We start from the raw sequence: 17,739 nt of genomic DNA, 5'->3' as shown, positions 1-17,739 counted from the left end.
GCTTGACTAGAGTTAAGGGATGCTGATGATCACAATTAAGGCCCCATGTAGAATGACATGCTATCCTATTAGATTTAGATAGAAATGGTGCTAGGCTAGGTAAATTTTGTTGTGGCTACGTAACTATGGCAGACGGACCAGGAAGGATTCTAGATTGCTCAAACGTTGGATCAGGATCAGACTTCTTATAGGATGGTTGCTAAATTTCACAGAGGAAATCCATATCCAGCCTGTTTATCTGCTGTCAAAGTGAGCATTCAAAGGGACACCCCAGTGGCTCCCCACTTCCAGGCCTCCTGGCAAGTCATGCCTCCAAGTCATTGGTGGCATCCTGCAGCTCTCCACTGACAGCAATGCTTCTGCAGACTGCGTCTGCATACTCTTGTAGTGCTGGTTCAAGACTGGGCCACCAAAGACTCAGCTGAGAACATAATCCAAGAGGTCACCAAAGAGGTGTTGCCACCTTTATGTGGTCCCCTTCGGGATGGAGGATTTCTTCAATGTTATTAGATAGCATTGCCGGTCAGAATATTCTTGAACCCTATGGCAAACGTCTCTCCCTCGAGAGTGGATTTGATTCTTGGACAGAGCCAGTGGCCAACATGCGAGTTGGGGAAATGTAATTTCTTAACAAAAAACACGGTGAGAGTGCAAGAGGAGGACGTTGTTTCTTTTGTGTGGTTTGTCGACAGGCTCTGAAGGGTACTGCTGTTGAGTCGCCGCAACACCTCAGGACCAAACGCCAAGGGCGCCAAAGAGATCTGGCATGACAGCTGCTATTTTTTGTTTGCATAGGTTCTGGTGATGAAACCACATACCTCTACCATCACTCAGGTCCACATCTCCCACCAGCAAAACAAATGCATCAAAGTCAGGTTTCAGGACAAAGGTCCTCCTTGGAGGACCCCAGGACAGGCACAATCAAGGGGAAACATAGTCTTGGCTTTGAGTTAAACTGGCAGACACTTGTCTCTGAAGTTTTTGGTGTAACAGAGTAGGAAACAAAATCATTTAGAAAGTCAAGTCTCCTAGAGCCTGTGTGTAAGAATTGCTTCTCAACAAGGCACATCACAGTTTTATTTGGAGATTTCCAAATGTTTCTTGGTATGTATATAAAGCATATATTTTCATAAGAAAAATACTTATCTGCCTTTTATTTTTGTATATCAGATAGTAAATAGATTGTCCCTTTGAAAGCATCCATTAGATAGATCTACTTTCGGACACTGAGGCAAAGGCCTCAGGCACAAAACAGAGTCAGGGGCCCAGAGGATCACAAAACTGGCCAAGCCCTCCCCTAACACAAATGCACTGGAAGAAAACATGAACCCATTGTTAAAATTAATACTAGGATTGCAGGATGTTCTTTAATCTGCGTGATTGCTTTATTGTACAAAAAGTTTCCAGTAACAGTAAATTGGTTTTAAAAAAGGACAAAAAAGTCATTTTGGATAGAAGTGCTTCACTAATTGCTTTATTTAAGCATACAAGAAAAAAAGTTTTATCTGACCAATTACGTTGGAAGGGTTTTATTACCTTTAAGAAGCCATTAGCTAGGATAAAACACTGAAAGCACTTGTGTCAAAACAAATAAATAATGTAAATAACGCTCTCTCAATTAGCAGAGAAAACAGTGAATCCGTTAAATCAGAGACACACATCACTTCACAAGCATGGCCCAGCCAGCACCACCACCCCCAAAACGAACAAAACAAGAGACAGCAGTTTTCAGTTACAATCTTGGGAAAGATCAGGAGCTTTGGAAAACGCGTGGTAAACATGTCTGTTTCTCCTTCCACCTCCACTCAACCTGAGCCGCACCCGGACACTTTAAAGGAGGCATGTGTCCAGAGGCTGCATCCAGGGATGCCCAGAGGGAGCCTGCCCTGCTAGGCCTCCTCTCAGAGGGCGCATCCCAGGCAGAGGAGACTGGCCTGGGTGATCGTTACCTCCACGGCCCAGTAGAGTGTGGAAAAACATGAGGTGCCCACAGACAATGGCTGCCAGCGAGTAAAGGGAAAGAAACCCTGAGGTACCATGATTCTTTTCTCTTACTTCCTCAAATGCTACTGATCTCTCCTCAAGTACAGGCTCAACAGAAAAATACAGTGGTTTGAGGACCCCAAGAAGTCAGCATACAGGCCCGGGGCCAGCTCCAGGCTGGGTCTGTCTCTCCCACCTTGGGAAACCCAGCGCTAAAACAATTTTTTTTTTTTTTTTTTGAGACGGAGCCTCGCTCTGTCACCCAGGCTGGAGTGCAGTGGCGTGATCTCGGCTCACTGCAACCTCTGCCTCCCGGGTTCAAGCTATTCTCCTGCCTCAGCCTCTTGAGTAGCTGGGATTACAGGCGTGTCCCACCCGGCTAATTTTTGTATTTTTTGTAGAGACGGGGGTTTCACCATGTTGGCTAGGCTGGTCTCGAACTCCTGACCTCGTGACCGCCTTGGCCTCTCAAAGTCTGGGATTACAGGCGTGAGCCACCGAGCCCAGCCCCTCCTTAAAACAGTTTCTAATCAGATCTGTTATTTTACCCAAATGGGTTGAGGGAACAAAAACCAACCCTCATCACCCTATTTGGTGAAAATAAATATAAATAAAAGATGATTCTCTCTTAAAGGGTCACTTTCCTTCAGGGGTTTGTAAGACTCAGCACTTTAAAAAGCTTGAACAGAAATCCGGTATTGCTACTGTGGACTGTTTTTGAGGCAAGTTCCCTAATGTGGACAGCCCCACACCTAAGAGCAGCAGATCTAACTTGGAACGTCTCAACCATGGGTTAAAATCAGACGGGATGAAAGAACACCTGCAGTGACTCTCAACAGCTATGGAAGTCTCACATTGCACGGCTGACTGATGAGGTGCTGGCTTCTTATTCTCCGGCCCTCTTTCCTAAGCAATGTTTGTCAGGGAATACCAGGTCCGCTTCCTGAAATGCCAGGGCCCCTCTAGGACCTTATCATTCCACAGCCACATCAGTAATAGGAAAACCACCAATGGCTACCTGGAGGTGGCACCAACTTGGAAAGGGAAGGCTGGGCAGGGGTTTGGACACTAAGCCCATAAGCTGTTTGGACAACTTCAATCTCTGGAATTGAGTTTAAATTTCTGTAAACAACTTTAAAGTCAATTCTAGAGAGACATTTTATGTGACTGGTCCAAATAAAACAGCACATTTAATGAGGTCATATTCTTCTTAAACTTTTTAAGAGAAGCAAAAACAATGGAAAAGCCATTAAAATTTACACAAAGACCATTAAAACTCTACTGGTGTCAATTAAAACAAAGCCAATAAAACATGAACAACTTCAAAGTTACCATCACTTTCCACACTGTTCTACAGTTATAGGAATATATTCAAGCACCATATTGATAATAGGTAGGTAAATGATGAAGTCCTACTTTGGCGGTCTGACCCACGCTCACACAAACGAGGAGCTTCCTAGTCAAGATGCCCCCAGTCCTTGGCAATGTGCCTGCTTCCTGGGCATTGCTCAGTGGCAATGGAAGAGCCAATAAATCAAATCGCTGGTGGAATATTTTACTTTGAAATGGAGTGATGTTTGGTTAATAATTTGAGATCCACTAATCCTAAATGGGGTGATCCATTTAAAATGGCCTCTGTGTAAATTCACAGTTCATTAAATAGAGTCTGGTTTGAACAGGTCATTATGTAGTTAGTATATAAGTAATGGATTGAGCAAGGATGGCTGGGGATACCCATGGGGACACACTGGCTGAGTCTGGTGGCTTTCATAACACTGTCAAGCTTTCTTTTAATGTGAGATTCATTTAAATCACCAACTTAAATTTAGGTGGTTTTGCTTAGTAACCTCTTTTGGTTTACAGTAGAAAATGCAGTGCAAAAATTTTAAATGAGGAATATTCCATTTACAATTAATTTAAAACTTATGAAGCTGTTTTAACTGGCCCATCTAAATGTGTTAATTAACATCAATGATGGTTTCTTATTTTTCACACTTTGTTACTCTGATCATTAACAGTGATGGAAAAGCTAAATTAAGTTAATGGGGAACGGATTATAAATTCTTAAAGGACTTCTTAGTTTGTTTTCAACTGGAAAATATATAGAGAAAGATGAAGGGGCATTTTTGCCTCTACTCATCAATTTTTGGTACCAAATTTCTTAAAAACCAGATGGTTTAAAGAAAATTTTTCCAAAAATTATTTTAACATTCTGCTCAGACATGGCTGCTAAAAAAATAGCATATACACATATAATACTGAACAGCTTCTGCAGTGCCTGTAAACTCTCAGCTCATTTTCTCTTTCTAAAAAAAATATATATTATAACTGATCCCAGAACTCAGTCTCTATTGTGCAGCAGTATCAAAGGTCCTTAAATTCTCAACAATGAAGGAAAAACAAAAACCCATTCCCCGGACCGCTTGAGCAGGACTAGGGAAGGAGGAGTCCGTGGATGGAAAGGTTCGCTGCCCCGACGCCCTCAGATTCCTCGAGGCTGCACCTCTGCGGGCAGCTGGCGGGGCGCAGGCCAAGCCCCTCACACCCGGGAGATCCACACGCGCGGCACACACGAAAACCCAATGCCACTTATCGAGACTTCACGCCAACGAGGACAACAATGAGCACAATGATGATGACAAATAATATTAAAATCACAAGCATCTTCCGATTCTTCTTTTGATACTGTTCTGCCTACAAAAAGAGGAGGGAAAAAAGGCCGTCATTTTCCCCAAAATCCCAAATCAAGTCCCACTCGTTTCCAGAATGAGGCTTCCAGATCTCTCTGCACAGTGACTGAGGTCTCTGCTACAGGCTACATGATTGTAATCCCTCCATCAGTCCCACGGAATTCAATCACCAGGAGTGGAAGAGCCCCATGATGGCGGTGCTGCTTATTTACCCTGGACGTGGAAATGGATTTGTTGGAAACCTACTACTAAGGCTGACAGGGAAGTGAAAGCTCATGCTTCCGGGTGCAGCTGGGCCTGCTTCTCCCTGCTTTTTCTCCTGCAGGCCGTGGCAAGCGCCCCTGCAGCACGGGTCGCCTGTTCCCGGTCCGTGTTCCTGGAGCGAATGCACAGTTCCTTCACCGCGGAAGGAAACAACGGGCTGGAGGACCGTACCTGGCAGGTAGGCAACAGACGCCCGGAAGAGGCCCCATTTCGACCTCCCCTAAATTTGGAAACAAAAACTCATCCTTTGAAATAAAAACAGACACGTGTGCCCCATGGATGTCATATGCAGAAAGATCCCTCTGAGGCGCGTCCTCCCAGTGCCGCCAACGATAAAGCAAAGGAGCCCTCCAAGCTCAATCTGGGGACGAGGCTGCACCCTGCACATCTCTTCACCTTAACACCACATCCTGGAAGCTCGGCAGGAGCGGGAACTCCATCATGCCTGGTAGAGAAATGCCAAAGGGCCCCACCTGGCTGGCGAAAGACACACAGCACTGAGAAAGGAGAGCCAGAGGACAGCAGAGTTCAGAGGGCGCCGGGAAGCACGTCCAGGGAGAGCATGCGCTGCCTCTTCCAGACCTTGCTATGGCACAGGAGGGAGGAGGAGACAGCGGGAAGGCAGCCCTGGCGAGAATGGCAATCTCTCCTGCTCCATCCCCCGCGGTGGGCTTGTTTCCTAAGTGAGCCTGCCCGCCCACCTGGAGGAGCCCCTCATCCACCAGGAGGAAACATCAGGCAGGGGACAGCACCGAGAGTCCGGTCATGGCGAGCAGCTCCCGACGCTCAATCACCCTTAGACTAGCCGACTGCCGAGCACGCGCGTGCTGCCTACAGCCTTGTGGCTGGAGGGAAGATGGAGCACGCTGACTTTTCTAATAAGTAACCCAGAACACCAGGGAAGCCAATACTAAATAATATACTGTAAAACCTCTCAAAATGATTTATAAAGTAGAACCTAAAACAAAATTTTTAGTTCCCACTAGATTTGCTCACTCCCGCAGAGAAAGCTTTTCCTTTTATCTGTGTTATATTACAAAACATATTTCACTAGTTTTTATTTAAGAAACTTCAAAACCAATGCATAATTCAGCAGCACATCAAAACCTGGGTATTACAGAGTGAGAAACTTAAGTTAGTTTTCACTTTTAATAGACAGGGCTTGGCAACCAAATTAATCTAAATGCTTAAAAAAACCCTGCATAGACGAGGTCAGACTTCTCTTCCCACCACAGGCTGGAGTCTCATATCCACCCACACGTGGCAACAAGCCCCCTGAAAAGACAGCTCAGGGCTTCTGGTTAGACTAGTGCAAGGGCTGACTTTTTGTAAACCCAATACTGCTATTAAATGGGGCGATCTCTGGTATAGGAAGCGACTGATTTCAGAAAAATGGTAGAGCAGTCCAATAGTGAATTGGCAAAACACTCATTATATGGCTAGAAACTCCACTGGGTCTCAAAGATACAAGGAAATGGATATTATTTAATTTGTGAAGTATTGTTATATTCCTTTTAAAGAAAACATGTAACCAATTATATATGAGAGTCTCAGCCGTTTATGCATGTTTCTCATAACTGATAAGATTCCTAAGATGCTTTCCATCTATTTTTTTAAAAGAAAGAATATCATAAAAACATCCCTGAAACAGCTACCTTATTAGCACAGAATAAAAGAATTACTACTCTCACTTCAACAAACTTCTCTTTTCTCAAGGTAATACAGATATGCTGTGGTAATTAAAGAGAAAATTAGATTTTTATCTTCTGCAGAATGATTCTCCATCAGCAATTCATCAGGAATGTATCACAAGAGAGGCCCAAGTCAACGGCAACAAGCAGACAGATTTTCAACACATATTTTAGCAAATGCCCAATTGATTTCCTAAAACAAGAAGCATCAGAAAAGAATGAAATATTTTCTAAAAGGAAGAACTCCAATCTCTTTAGAATTTACTGTCACAAAAAGGAGTTCTTAGCAATTTTGGATTTAAGTGTGAGATACACCTGGAATCATTAACTGCAATAAAATGGCAACAGCCCCCACAATTGGCTTTAAATGAAATGATGAATCCCTTTTTACACTACTGTATTGAGAGTGGACAACACAAGAATGCTGAAGATCGTTATGGTGGAAAAGAACCCGCTTACCAATTCTTGATTACTTGAAAATAGTTCCTAAGATTCCCAAGTCTTGAAAGACATATTACCTTGTGAAGCTGTTTCAAACCATCTTCAGTTTTGATACAGGACTGTTCAACGTTATAGTCAATTCTGTCAAGGACTGTACCCTAGGTAATAAATGACAGTTACAGACGATCAACAATGGCAACTGGGAAAACTGAACGTCAAAAATGAGATATGCAAATTACAGACATCATCATCCATAAGATGATGTTTTCCTTCCCTGTGTGCTGCAGGTACACACGGAGGGCTCTGGAGTTCACCCTCAAGCAGTGTCAGGAGCTCGATGGCAGAATGCTGGTTAGTGCCATCACATCTAGCTCACGAGAAAGAAGTACTGACAGACTGAGGTTTCCTTATTGGTTTCAGCTGCCATAGAAATGCCATATTCGGACTTCCTGGGGCCCTAAGAAATCTATGGTCCAGTGGACAGAGGCTCTGAGCAGCACAGAAGCTCTGCGCCCATTTGCTGCCTACGTACTTGGATTCAAGTAAGCAGAGAACACCAGGTAAGCTCGCCCCTGTCATAAGTAGACCTGCAAATTGACTATCACGTCTATAAACGTGGATCCACATCTCTATGGGTCAGAGCAGGAAATGGTAAACTCCAGTCTACCACCTAAAATTAAAAATTTGGACTCAAGGGGAAGATGTTTAATTGTTTAATCTCTTAAACAATTAAATTGGAAGACGGGGACACTGGGCTATGAGGAAGAACAGAGCTTTTATTGGAAACATGCTGGATTAGAAGAGATAGCAGTTCACTGGGAACCACTGGAGTAATTAATGTAACTGGATCTTCCAGAGCCTGAACACTCCATTCTGCAGTTGGTTTCAGGGGGATCAGGACCCAAATCCCTGCTGGCAAGATAATAAAATGCCCTAATCAGATTTTAACGGTGAACAACAATTTAATTCTACTTGAACGCTAGTGGTTCCAATTGCCATTACACAATAACCTGCCAGAATTAGAAGGGAAATCTTCTATAGCGTCAGAATCATTGCTGAGCTCGGTCAGAGTCAACTAGGTCTCTAGAGTAGTGTGCTCACATGAGTACCCTCGAGGCATGGGAAGAGAATATTAGAACTTCATTTATCAAAAAAAGATTTATTAATATTCTTATAGGGAATGACAGTAGCCTATGTATATAATTTGTAAATACACACATATACAGGCTGAGTATCCCTTATCTGAAAAGCTTGAGACTAGAAGTGTTTTGGATTTGGGATTTTTTTTTTAGATTTTGGAATATTTGCATACACATAATGAGATATTCTGGATGGGACCCAAGTCTAAACACAAAATTCATTAATGTTTCTTATACCTTTATGTTTCATATACCATTAATGTTTCATATACATGGCTTGAAAGTAATTTTATACTATATATATATATATATTTTTTTTTTGAGACAGAGTTTCACTCTTGTTGCCCAGGCTGAAGTGCGATGGTGCAATCTCGGCTCACTGCAACCTCTACCTCCCAGGTTCAAGCGATCCTCCTGCCTCAACCTCCCGAGTAGCTGTTACAGGCACCTGCCACCATGCCCAGCTAATTTTTTTGTATTTTTAGCAGAGACGGGGTTTCACCATGTTGACCGCGCTGGTCTCGAACTGCTGACCTCAGGTGATCCATGTGCCTCAGCCCCACAAAGTGCTGGGATTACAGATGTGAGCCACCGTGCCCGGCCACAATATTTTTACTAGTTTTGTGCATAAAACAAAGTTTTGACTGCAACCTGTCACATGACGTCTTGTGTAGGGATTTTCCACCTGTGGCATCATGTTAACACTCAAAAAGTTTTGAATTCTGGAGCATTTTGAACTTCATATTTTCTGATTAGGATTGCTATGTATATATTCATAAACATATGTATATATGTGTGTGTGGGTATATATATATATATATATATATATCCTTTGAGTGTCATATTGGCACTCAAAAAAAAGTTTCAAATTTTGGAGCATTTTGGATTTCAGATTAGGAATGTTCAACCTGTATTATCATATATCATATTATTATTGCATTCCTCTCATTTAATCCCTAACAAGCATCCTATGAGGATGGTACTATGATTATTAGTCCCATTTTACAGATGAGAACACTAGAGTCAGAGGGATTAAATGAGAATTGTGTAACTGTTAAACTGCTAAGAGCCAGGGTTCCAACATTCCAACCTCCCAGGGCTTTTCTCAAAGCACCACACTCCTCTGATAATTAGCACCCAGGAGACTTCAGTAAAAAATGTAAACACTGAGGTTTCAACACTAGTCCTATTATTTTAAAATTAATCAAATTTAATATTTGATTAATATTAATATATATATACACACACACACACATAAAAGGACAGGTGCACACACATGTTGAGAAAATTGGCTCCAATTTTTTTCCCTGAAAGGAGTACAGGAAAAAGAAGGAACAGATAGTATGGCAGAAAAACCTATTCACGAGGAAGGCCAGCTCACGTACCTGTTCTACAATCATCGCTCCTAAGTCCCTGAATATTTCATTCAGGTCAGAAATGGACTGTACAATCTGGCGAATCTCTCGTTCCCGCTCTTCCACCATCAGTGTGTTCTGCTCCACCAGAACTAACTGGTCCTCTGTAAAACCCTAGCAAGACAGTGCACAATGTGTTGGATAGATTGTTTTCCCTCTCAGGAAAGCTATGGTATACTTGTTTAGATATAATTTAAAGACAATGAAAATAATTTAAAGAAAATGAATTCTGAAAATATTTCTACAAAGCACAGTAAGCACTCATTTTTCCCTAACAGGAAAGATTCAAACTCCCTAAACCAGCAGGATCTAAAGCTCTGAGGCCATAGCAGGGAAGACAGAAGCCCACGTCTGCCAACTCCACAAGGGCGGATAAACAAAACCCCCGGGATAGCCCTCTGTTTCTCTGGGCTCTTCCTAAGAAGGCAGGGTGTTGACCACTTTCCCAAAGGCTCTGGAAAGCAGATTACAAGGTCTCCCTGTGGCCTTCGGAAAGGAAGAAACAGTACGGCTGTTCTTCCACCTGCTGCAAAACAACCTGATGAATATACAAGTCAACTGTATCAATCCACTGACACTGCACAGAAGTTCGAGGTCTAGGAGGTGAAAGAAGCAGAATGGGGTGCACAGACACAGCAATCAGCTTTGCAGCCCCTTCACGTACCCGATGGTAAAGAGTGTTATCGTCTCCATCATCCATTAGTGGTACTGATGTGTCGAAAAAATGCTGGGATCTTTCCTCTCGATTCTTCATGCCTATCACAGATAGGGAATTCATTTTACTTGAATATGTAAACCATCCTGAGTATTGTTCTACCATTAAAAGGGGGAATTCTAGAGTAAACTCCAACAGTCAAAATTGAGATATTCTTAGCCGCTTTAAAGAAGCCTATCTCCAATGGGGGTGGAGGGAGAGTAAAGGATTACAAACATACAACAATATGCAGGCATTTGGGATTATTCAAGACAAAAGTCACAGTGTAAATGTGCACAATTCACTTGATGCCAAGATAAAAATGACACAACCATCTGAGAATCTCTAAGTGAAGCAGAAAAATTTAATCTAACTGCTGTTACAAAACATTTTAAAAAATCAGTATTTCTCTCTAGAAGCATCTCTAGTATGAATTCCATATGGCCCTAATCAAATTTTGGAAATAATAAAATTAAAATACAAATATGCCAGTTGTCAGAGGGAGGGAGAACTAGTTTTTTTGGAGTATGTGGGGACTTTATTGATTGCAATGGCAATTTAAAAAAACCCAGTTTACAAGGTGATTAGAATGAGAAGAGAGCTGAAATCCGGCTTTGCACTATTTGGGAAGAAAAGGTCTGTTGGGTGAACCCGTGGTGCCAGCAGAGGAAGTGTTTCAAGGACCCTGGGGAGGGTTTCTCAGGTGCTCTCAAACACTTCGGTTGTTATGCAAATATGTGGCTTTCGGTAATAACAACTGCTTTTTACCTGTTGAAGAGCAGCTCTCCCAAACCCCAACATCCAGAAAACAACAGGTTTTTAAAATGTGCTTGGTTGATTTTCAAATTCTTGCAGCTTGACACAAAACAAATTTTGTTTGCTGAGATGCTGAACTATCTTGGTGCCCTCCCCCAGCCTTGGTCGGTACCCCACGCTGTGCCTTCATTCCAAGCCAGGGTTTCACATAGGGAGGAGGCTTCCCTTTACTGTACAAGGTATGAACATGTTCAAAAGCTAACAATGAAAGGTACTGGACTAAATGAAAAAATAGTCGCCAAAAAGAAAACATAAAGTGCTTTTCTTACTCAAAATCCCTTCACTAGGCCCGGGCAGCACTCACGTTTGAGGTAGCCTGACTGTGCGTGCCGGAAGCTGGTGGAGAGTTCCTGCAGGGCCTGCGCCAGCGAGGCCACCACGTTCCCAAGCAGCCGCCCCTCCTGCTCGGAGCAGGCCCGGGCCCGGCTCGGCAGGGCCTGCACGGCACGCTGGCACCTGTGGAAGAGCTAAGAGAACAAGCCCGAGGCTCAGGGCAAGCCTGGGAAAGAAGCCCCTCTGCTAACACTGCCACATCACAAGCCAGAGTGAGAAGTGAGAGGCTCTGTTCACTCAGTCTGGTTTAGAGAAAGGTGAACAGATAAAAGGAATCTGCGGCTTAATTTATATACACAGAAAGATTTCACTAGATTTCAGCTCCTGCTATGTAGGGCCTGCTGTGTGCCCAGCTGCTCACATATCATCACGTTAGACAGGCTGAGTATCCCTCATCCGAAATGCTTGGGATTGGCAATGTTTAGGATTTCAAATTTCGGGAGATTTTGGAATATTTGCAGAATACCTACTAGTTGAGTACCCCAATCTGAAAATTCGAAATCCAAAATGCTCCAATGAGCATTCCTTTGAGTGTCATATTGGCACTCAAAAAAAAGTTTCAAATTTTGGAGCATTTTGGATTTCAGATTAGGAATGTTCAACCTGTATTATATCATATTATTATTGCATTCCTCTCATTTAATCCCTAACAAGCATCCTATGAGGATGGTACTATGATTATTAGTCCCATTTTACAGATGAGAACACTAGAGTCAGAGGGATTAAATGAGAATCGTGTAACAAACTGCTAAGAGCCAGGGTCCCAACATTCCAACCCCCCAGGGCTTTTCTCAAAGCACCACACTCCTCTGATAATTAGCACCCAGGAGACTTCAGTAAAAAATGTAAACACTGAGGTTTCAACACTAGTCCTATTATTTTAAAATTAATCAAATTTAATATTTATAAAAAATTTTTTCTAGGATACTAAGTTGTTTTTTCAATTATGAGGACTATATTTTAGCATTGAAATTTCTTAACACTAGTATACGATATTAGTTACACATTTTAAAATCAAATGATTGAACTCGATAATGTTTGAAATTTCATATTTACTTAATCCGTCCACAGCAGTTATCTGCCAACAATTGAAAAACAGTCCCCACACCTCCAAGGCCTCACAGGTACCTACGCTGACAGCTGGAGGACTTCAGGGCCTCTTGAGGTCCCTCTGAGAACTTCAGGTTGGGAAATGACTCCAGGAGACTGATTCTGAATAACACTCTAGTTTCTGAGATTGCCATGAGAAGGCTCGCTGGTTTCCCCAGGACTCACTTGCACTCCTCACCTGAGTGATCTCTTGGGTAGTTATCTCAATGGCATGTTCCTCTTCGCTGCTGTCATCCAGGGTGGGTCTGTTTAAATGCTTGTCATGAAGGCTGGCCAATTCTTTCATCTTCTGCTTAATCCGGCCAACATCATACTGAATCTAAGCAAATGAAGTCACAGAACTCCACTGATGCCAGGCAGGCTATGGTCTGCCTCCATCAGCTACACTCAGCATACAGAATTCGGTCTTCAGCAAACTTGTTGGCTTGCTGATGTGTGAGCAGCTTTTAATTCAAATTACCAGAAAATCACATTCTTCCTTGTTGCATTGGGTTTCAATTTCTTCCTATAATTCAGGTAGTTACTACCAATGTTAAAACTACAGCTAAAATCATTAACACACACATAGACAACTTAACCTAAAGCTAAAGTATTTCTAGAAATATACATTCAAGTGTAGCCAAATTCGTTTATATGACAGATATCTTAAAATGCGTTGTCATAATTACTTAAAAAAACAAGATGCTATGAAACTAACATGCAACTTACTTCATCCACTCCATCCACCCACTTAGGAGGTGGCCGTTTTGTCACACCAATCGCTGCTTCTGGATCTAAGCTGATGCCTGACACCAGTGCCATACGGTCATCAGCAAGCTACAGGAAAGTAAAGGGACATGAAAAAAATTATTCTAATCCAATTTAGATACAAATACTCTTACTCTCTCTTAAATGTTACTCCCTGAAAAGATACAGAAAGGAGTGAATGTTTACTCTCTCTTAAATGTTGCTCCCTGAAAATATATAGAAAGTAGTGAATGCACTTGCCTGTATTATAAACTTGCTTTTGATAACTGCTAGGATTTGGATTGTTTTCCTATCTTTTCATGCACCAGCTCTTAATTTCCTTGGACATACTTCAGAACGTAAATTTGACTTGATCTGGCTATAGAAATGTAATGAAAAAGTCAACAAAAGATCCTTAAAATAAAGACCTCTTACTACTAGTACTGTGATAGAACGGCATGAACCTCAATGATTCATGTGATCAGTTACAAGTGAAAAAAAAAAAAACTAGGCAGTAAATGAAACAACTACAAAATGCTCAATAGTAGCAAGGTTTACTTAAATACACTTAGCTTATTTTGGAAATAGGGCTGATCCAGTTATCTCAGTCACACAATCATTAACCATGTGTTAAGATGTGTGAAACAACTGCCTAAAACCACTAGCAAATTATCTACCATTTGGCAAAAGCAATCCTTAAGATCTCAATGCAATCTTACACTGTCATTTCTTTTCTTCAGTTAAATGTCCACAGGGAACATTTCCCCTTATTTTGAAATGGTATCGATGGTTCCTGTTTATTTTAACTATATAACACACTGCGGTAGAAAGCTTTTAAGAATGGGAGGGAAATCGGCTGGGCGCGGTGGCTCACGCCTGTAATCCCAGAACTTTGGGAGGCCAAGGCGGGCAGATCATCTGAGGTCAGGAGTTCGAGAGTAGCCTGGCCAAAATGGTGAAAACCGTTCTCTACTAAAAATACAAAAATTAACTGGGCATGGTGGCTTATGCCTGTAATCCCAGCTACTCGGGAAGCTGAGGCAGGAGAATCCCTTGAACCCAAGAGGCGAAGGTCGCAGTGAGCCATGATCGTACCATTGCACTCCAGCCAGAGCAACAAGAGCGAAACTCTGTCTCAAAAAAAAAAAAAAAAAAAAAAACACACACACACACAAAACAGAGGGAAATCATGGTTTGGCATGGTTAAGCTGTTTTCTTGCCTGCAGGCAGTGAATGGGTTGAAAAGATTTTGAGGTGCCCTCCAGAGCTCAGAATTTTTAAATGCCAGTTTCAAAAGATCCAAATGATGATCAAAATATAATGGAAAATAATCTGTAAAAGCCCTTTATAGATAATACTTTGGAAATTTTCTAAATCACACTGTAGAGTTGGGTGAAAAATTCATATTGCTTTTCTTCCCTCTTCCTTGCATTTAACTAAATTTATTTTTTCATTCATTAAATACTTATTTGCTTTTCTAATAATAAAGGAACAAGACAAAATTTTAAAATCCACAGATGAAGGGGGAAAAATATCATATAAAGAAAAACTTAGAATAAAAGACCACTTCAAGTAATAGGCCCTAAATCCTAAAGAGTTCACAGTAAAATTCTTAAAAGCAAATTGGTATCTTCACCATCAACCTCCCTGCATGCCCTGGAGTGGTTCTGTCACCATCTGCTTCAGGCTTTCTGTGTGCTCTGGGGCACGTGTCCACTCAGGGAACGCATCTTAGGCAATGACCACACGCTGGAAGGACTAGGCCCCATTCACTAATCCCAGCGCGTCCAGGAGCCGTGATTAAGCCCACCGGTGCTCAAGCGTGGCACGGATGCTGCAGGGCCAGTGTCATTTCTTAAACAAATGGTGTGTCATCCAAACCCGCACTGTCTGGGGCTCCCGGGCTGTGAAGTGGTAATTCTCCACCACCACTACCTTCTGTTTGGTTTTAAGAGTTCATCAATAGGAATTTTACATTCTTGACATTATTTTAATCCTCATAAAAACTAGGTGAGTTAGAAACTATTATTCTAACCTATAAATATGGAAATTGAAACTCAGAAAAGTTAAGTCGCTTGCCCAAGGTCACAGAGCTATTATGTGACAGACTGAAACCTGGGTCGGCTGACTCCAGAAACCCTTTCCACCCTCGAAGGTGCCAATCACTCCACAGGCCCATAAACTATAACTGCAATTTGCTAAGAAAATGAATCAAGACAAGCCATCAGATTAAAACAACGAAACACAGTAGTTTGATTCATTTCCCACCAACTACACCAGGGACTATAGGACAGGCCCCCAGTGAGTGACGTTAGTGTCAGTAAAGATCATCCTCTCTTACTGACCATCCGTGGACAGAGAGGCGCAGACCTCACCCTCTACAGAGCAGGCACAGAGAGGGCCTGTGCCAAGCACTCAGAGGCAGACTCGTTTATTCCTCAACACTCCTGCTCCAAAGTTACCAAGAGGTACACAACTCTGTGGAGGACACACTGACTAAAAAGCAGGGGGACAAACCACAGGCCCAGCTCCCAGCACCTGCCAGCCATACATCAGGTGCTGTCTACAGTATTGCTGGACTGGAACAGAACTTGAACTCCAGCTGTTTATACAAAGTAAAATCTAAAATTGCTAAAGGACCTCTTCATGGGTCCTAGAATTTCCACTACACCAGTTTATTATCGAATCCACTATATTTTATTATTACACATTTCAATCAGTAATTATTTATAGTGATTTTAGAGTTTTTAAGCTCATGATCTTATTTTGTACTGTTTTTACTGTTTACAAATACACATTAAACTAAAGAAGACAGAGAGATGGTATCTATCTAAATTTACCTGCATTGGGATTAGTATCATTTTATCCAAAACAACAAATTATAAACCACATATGAAAAATCGGTTGAAGTGAATACAACTCTTTGAAGCAGTACTTGATTTTATGCATGTGTTCCCCTCAAATTAGATGTAAATCAAAAGTGGGGAGAACACACTCTTTGTTAAGGGTCCTAAGGAAGCTTGCTAATTAGAGATTCCTACATGAACGGCATGGATGCCAGCCTGCTCAGCTGGTACTAGCTTTCCCACACATTGTATCAGAGTTTTGCCAGTAAGATAGAACAGCTGATTCTTTGGGAATGAAAACTTTAAATAGCGAATAATTTGTCTCTTTTATGATACAGTCTATAGCTATAGTTCATTATAATAAAGAAACACCACCCTATTGAGAAGAAATGTGTCATTTCTTTTAGCAGTATGGATTTGTAATGTGTATCACAGTATGTACTATTAAAAAACAAGACAGTATGTTTTGGGAAGGGAAAACAATTGTTGAAGATAAGCGTCAACTATTTGAAATGGGAACAATATGGACATAAAAAAATTTTATGTGCAACATAAGCACCCTTTTAATTTCAGAAACCTCACTTCCCATTTAAAAACATGTCTTCTTATTGTTGAAGATCCAGCATATGTATCAATTTTCAAGCTGCCATCCTATTTCATACAGATCTTAAAAAATGGCCAGGTTTCTAATTCTCTCTCCTTACCCTTACTGAATTTCAACATGGTGCCCCCTCCAAATATATGATGTTGGTTTGTGCGGCTGGCCACGGTGGCTCACGCCGGTAATCCCAGTACTTTGGAAGGCTGAGGCAGGCGGATTGCCTGAGGTCGGGAGTTCAAGACCAGCCTAGCCAGCACGGTGAAACCCCGTCTCTACTGAAAATACAAAAATTAGCCGGGCATGGTGGCATGCACCTGTAATCCCAGCTACTCGGGAAGCTGAGGCAGGAGAATCACTTGAACCTGGAAGGCAGAGGTTGCAGTGAGCCAAGATCGTGCCAATGTGCTCCAGCCTTTTATTAAGACAGAGCGAGACTCCATCTCAATAAATAAATAAATAAATAAATTTGTGCTTCTGAAGTAAAAAAAAAAAAAAAAATCTTTCCATATTTTTTAAATAAAAATTGTACTTAAGAGAATTAAGAATTCTTGCCTCTTTGATATGTAGTTCCTCTCTCCAAGAACTACTGGGGTCCGCTACCCTAACCTAGAGCCATCCTTCCTGAGAGAAATGCAGAAAAAATCCAACAGATGTTCAAAACAGCACACCCAATGGCTTTCCTGCCAGTCTCACTAAAGGTATCTTTTGCCTTTGATCCACTTCAAATGTTGACATTTGCCATTTAAAGAGTACCAGCCAGTATGGACAAGTTCTCCATCTATGGAAAGAACATACACATTCTCTCTTATAAATCTTGCTGTTCCAAATCTATGGCCCTCCTACTCTTAAAAACCCTGCCTTTCCCTGAAGGCTGATTTAGTGTAGACTAAGATTACAGAAATAGCAAGCCTCTGTGGAGATTGGAAAAGTCAGCTACACCTCCTCCCCATCTAAAAAAATCAACTAAGTTTAGCCGTAATGCATTGGTAA

The 17,739-nt window shown here is 41.9% G+C and overlaps 1 protein-coding gene across 4 annotated transcripts in view; it reads right to left on the bottom strand.

Moving 5' to 3' along the window:
- Window positions 1-1,363: 1,363 nt before the first annotated feature.
- The window catches only part of STX16 (syntaxin 16), a 28,384-nt gene continuing 12,008 nt past the window's right edge, over window positions 1,364-17,739 (bottom strand). For all 4 annotated transcript variants that reach the window (XM_008950886.4, XM_008950889.4, XM_008950892.4 and 1 more), the window contains 7 exons: window positions 13,285-13,392; window positions 12,755-12,895; window positions 11,438-11,600; window positions 10,288-10,379; window positions 9,594-9,737; window positions 7,147-7,227; window positions 1,364-4,677 (listed from right to left, as the gene is read on the bottom strand). In XM_008950886.4, the coding sequence (XP_008949134.1) occupies window positions 4,573-4,677; window positions 7,147-7,227; window positions 9,594-9,737; window positions 10,288-10,379; window positions 11,438-11,600; window positions 12,755-12,895; window positions 13,285-13,392 (834 nt within the window). In that variant the 3' untranslated portion in view covers window positions 1,364-4,572. The remainder of the gene's footprint in view (window positions 4,678-7,146; window positions 7,228-9,593; window positions 9,738-10,287; window positions 10,380-11,437; window positions 11,601-12,754; window positions 12,896-13,284; window positions 13,393-17,739) is intronic.

This window comes from Pan paniscus, chromosome 21 (genome assembly GCF_029289425.2).
Source record: "Pan paniscus chromosome 21, NHGRI_mPanPan1-v2.0_pri, whole genome shotgun sequence".
NCBI classification, from domain to species: Eukaryota; Metazoa; Chordata; class Mammalia; order Primates; family Hominidae; genus Pan; species Pan paniscus.
This window is presented reverse-complemented; position numbering and strand designations above follow the sequence as displayed.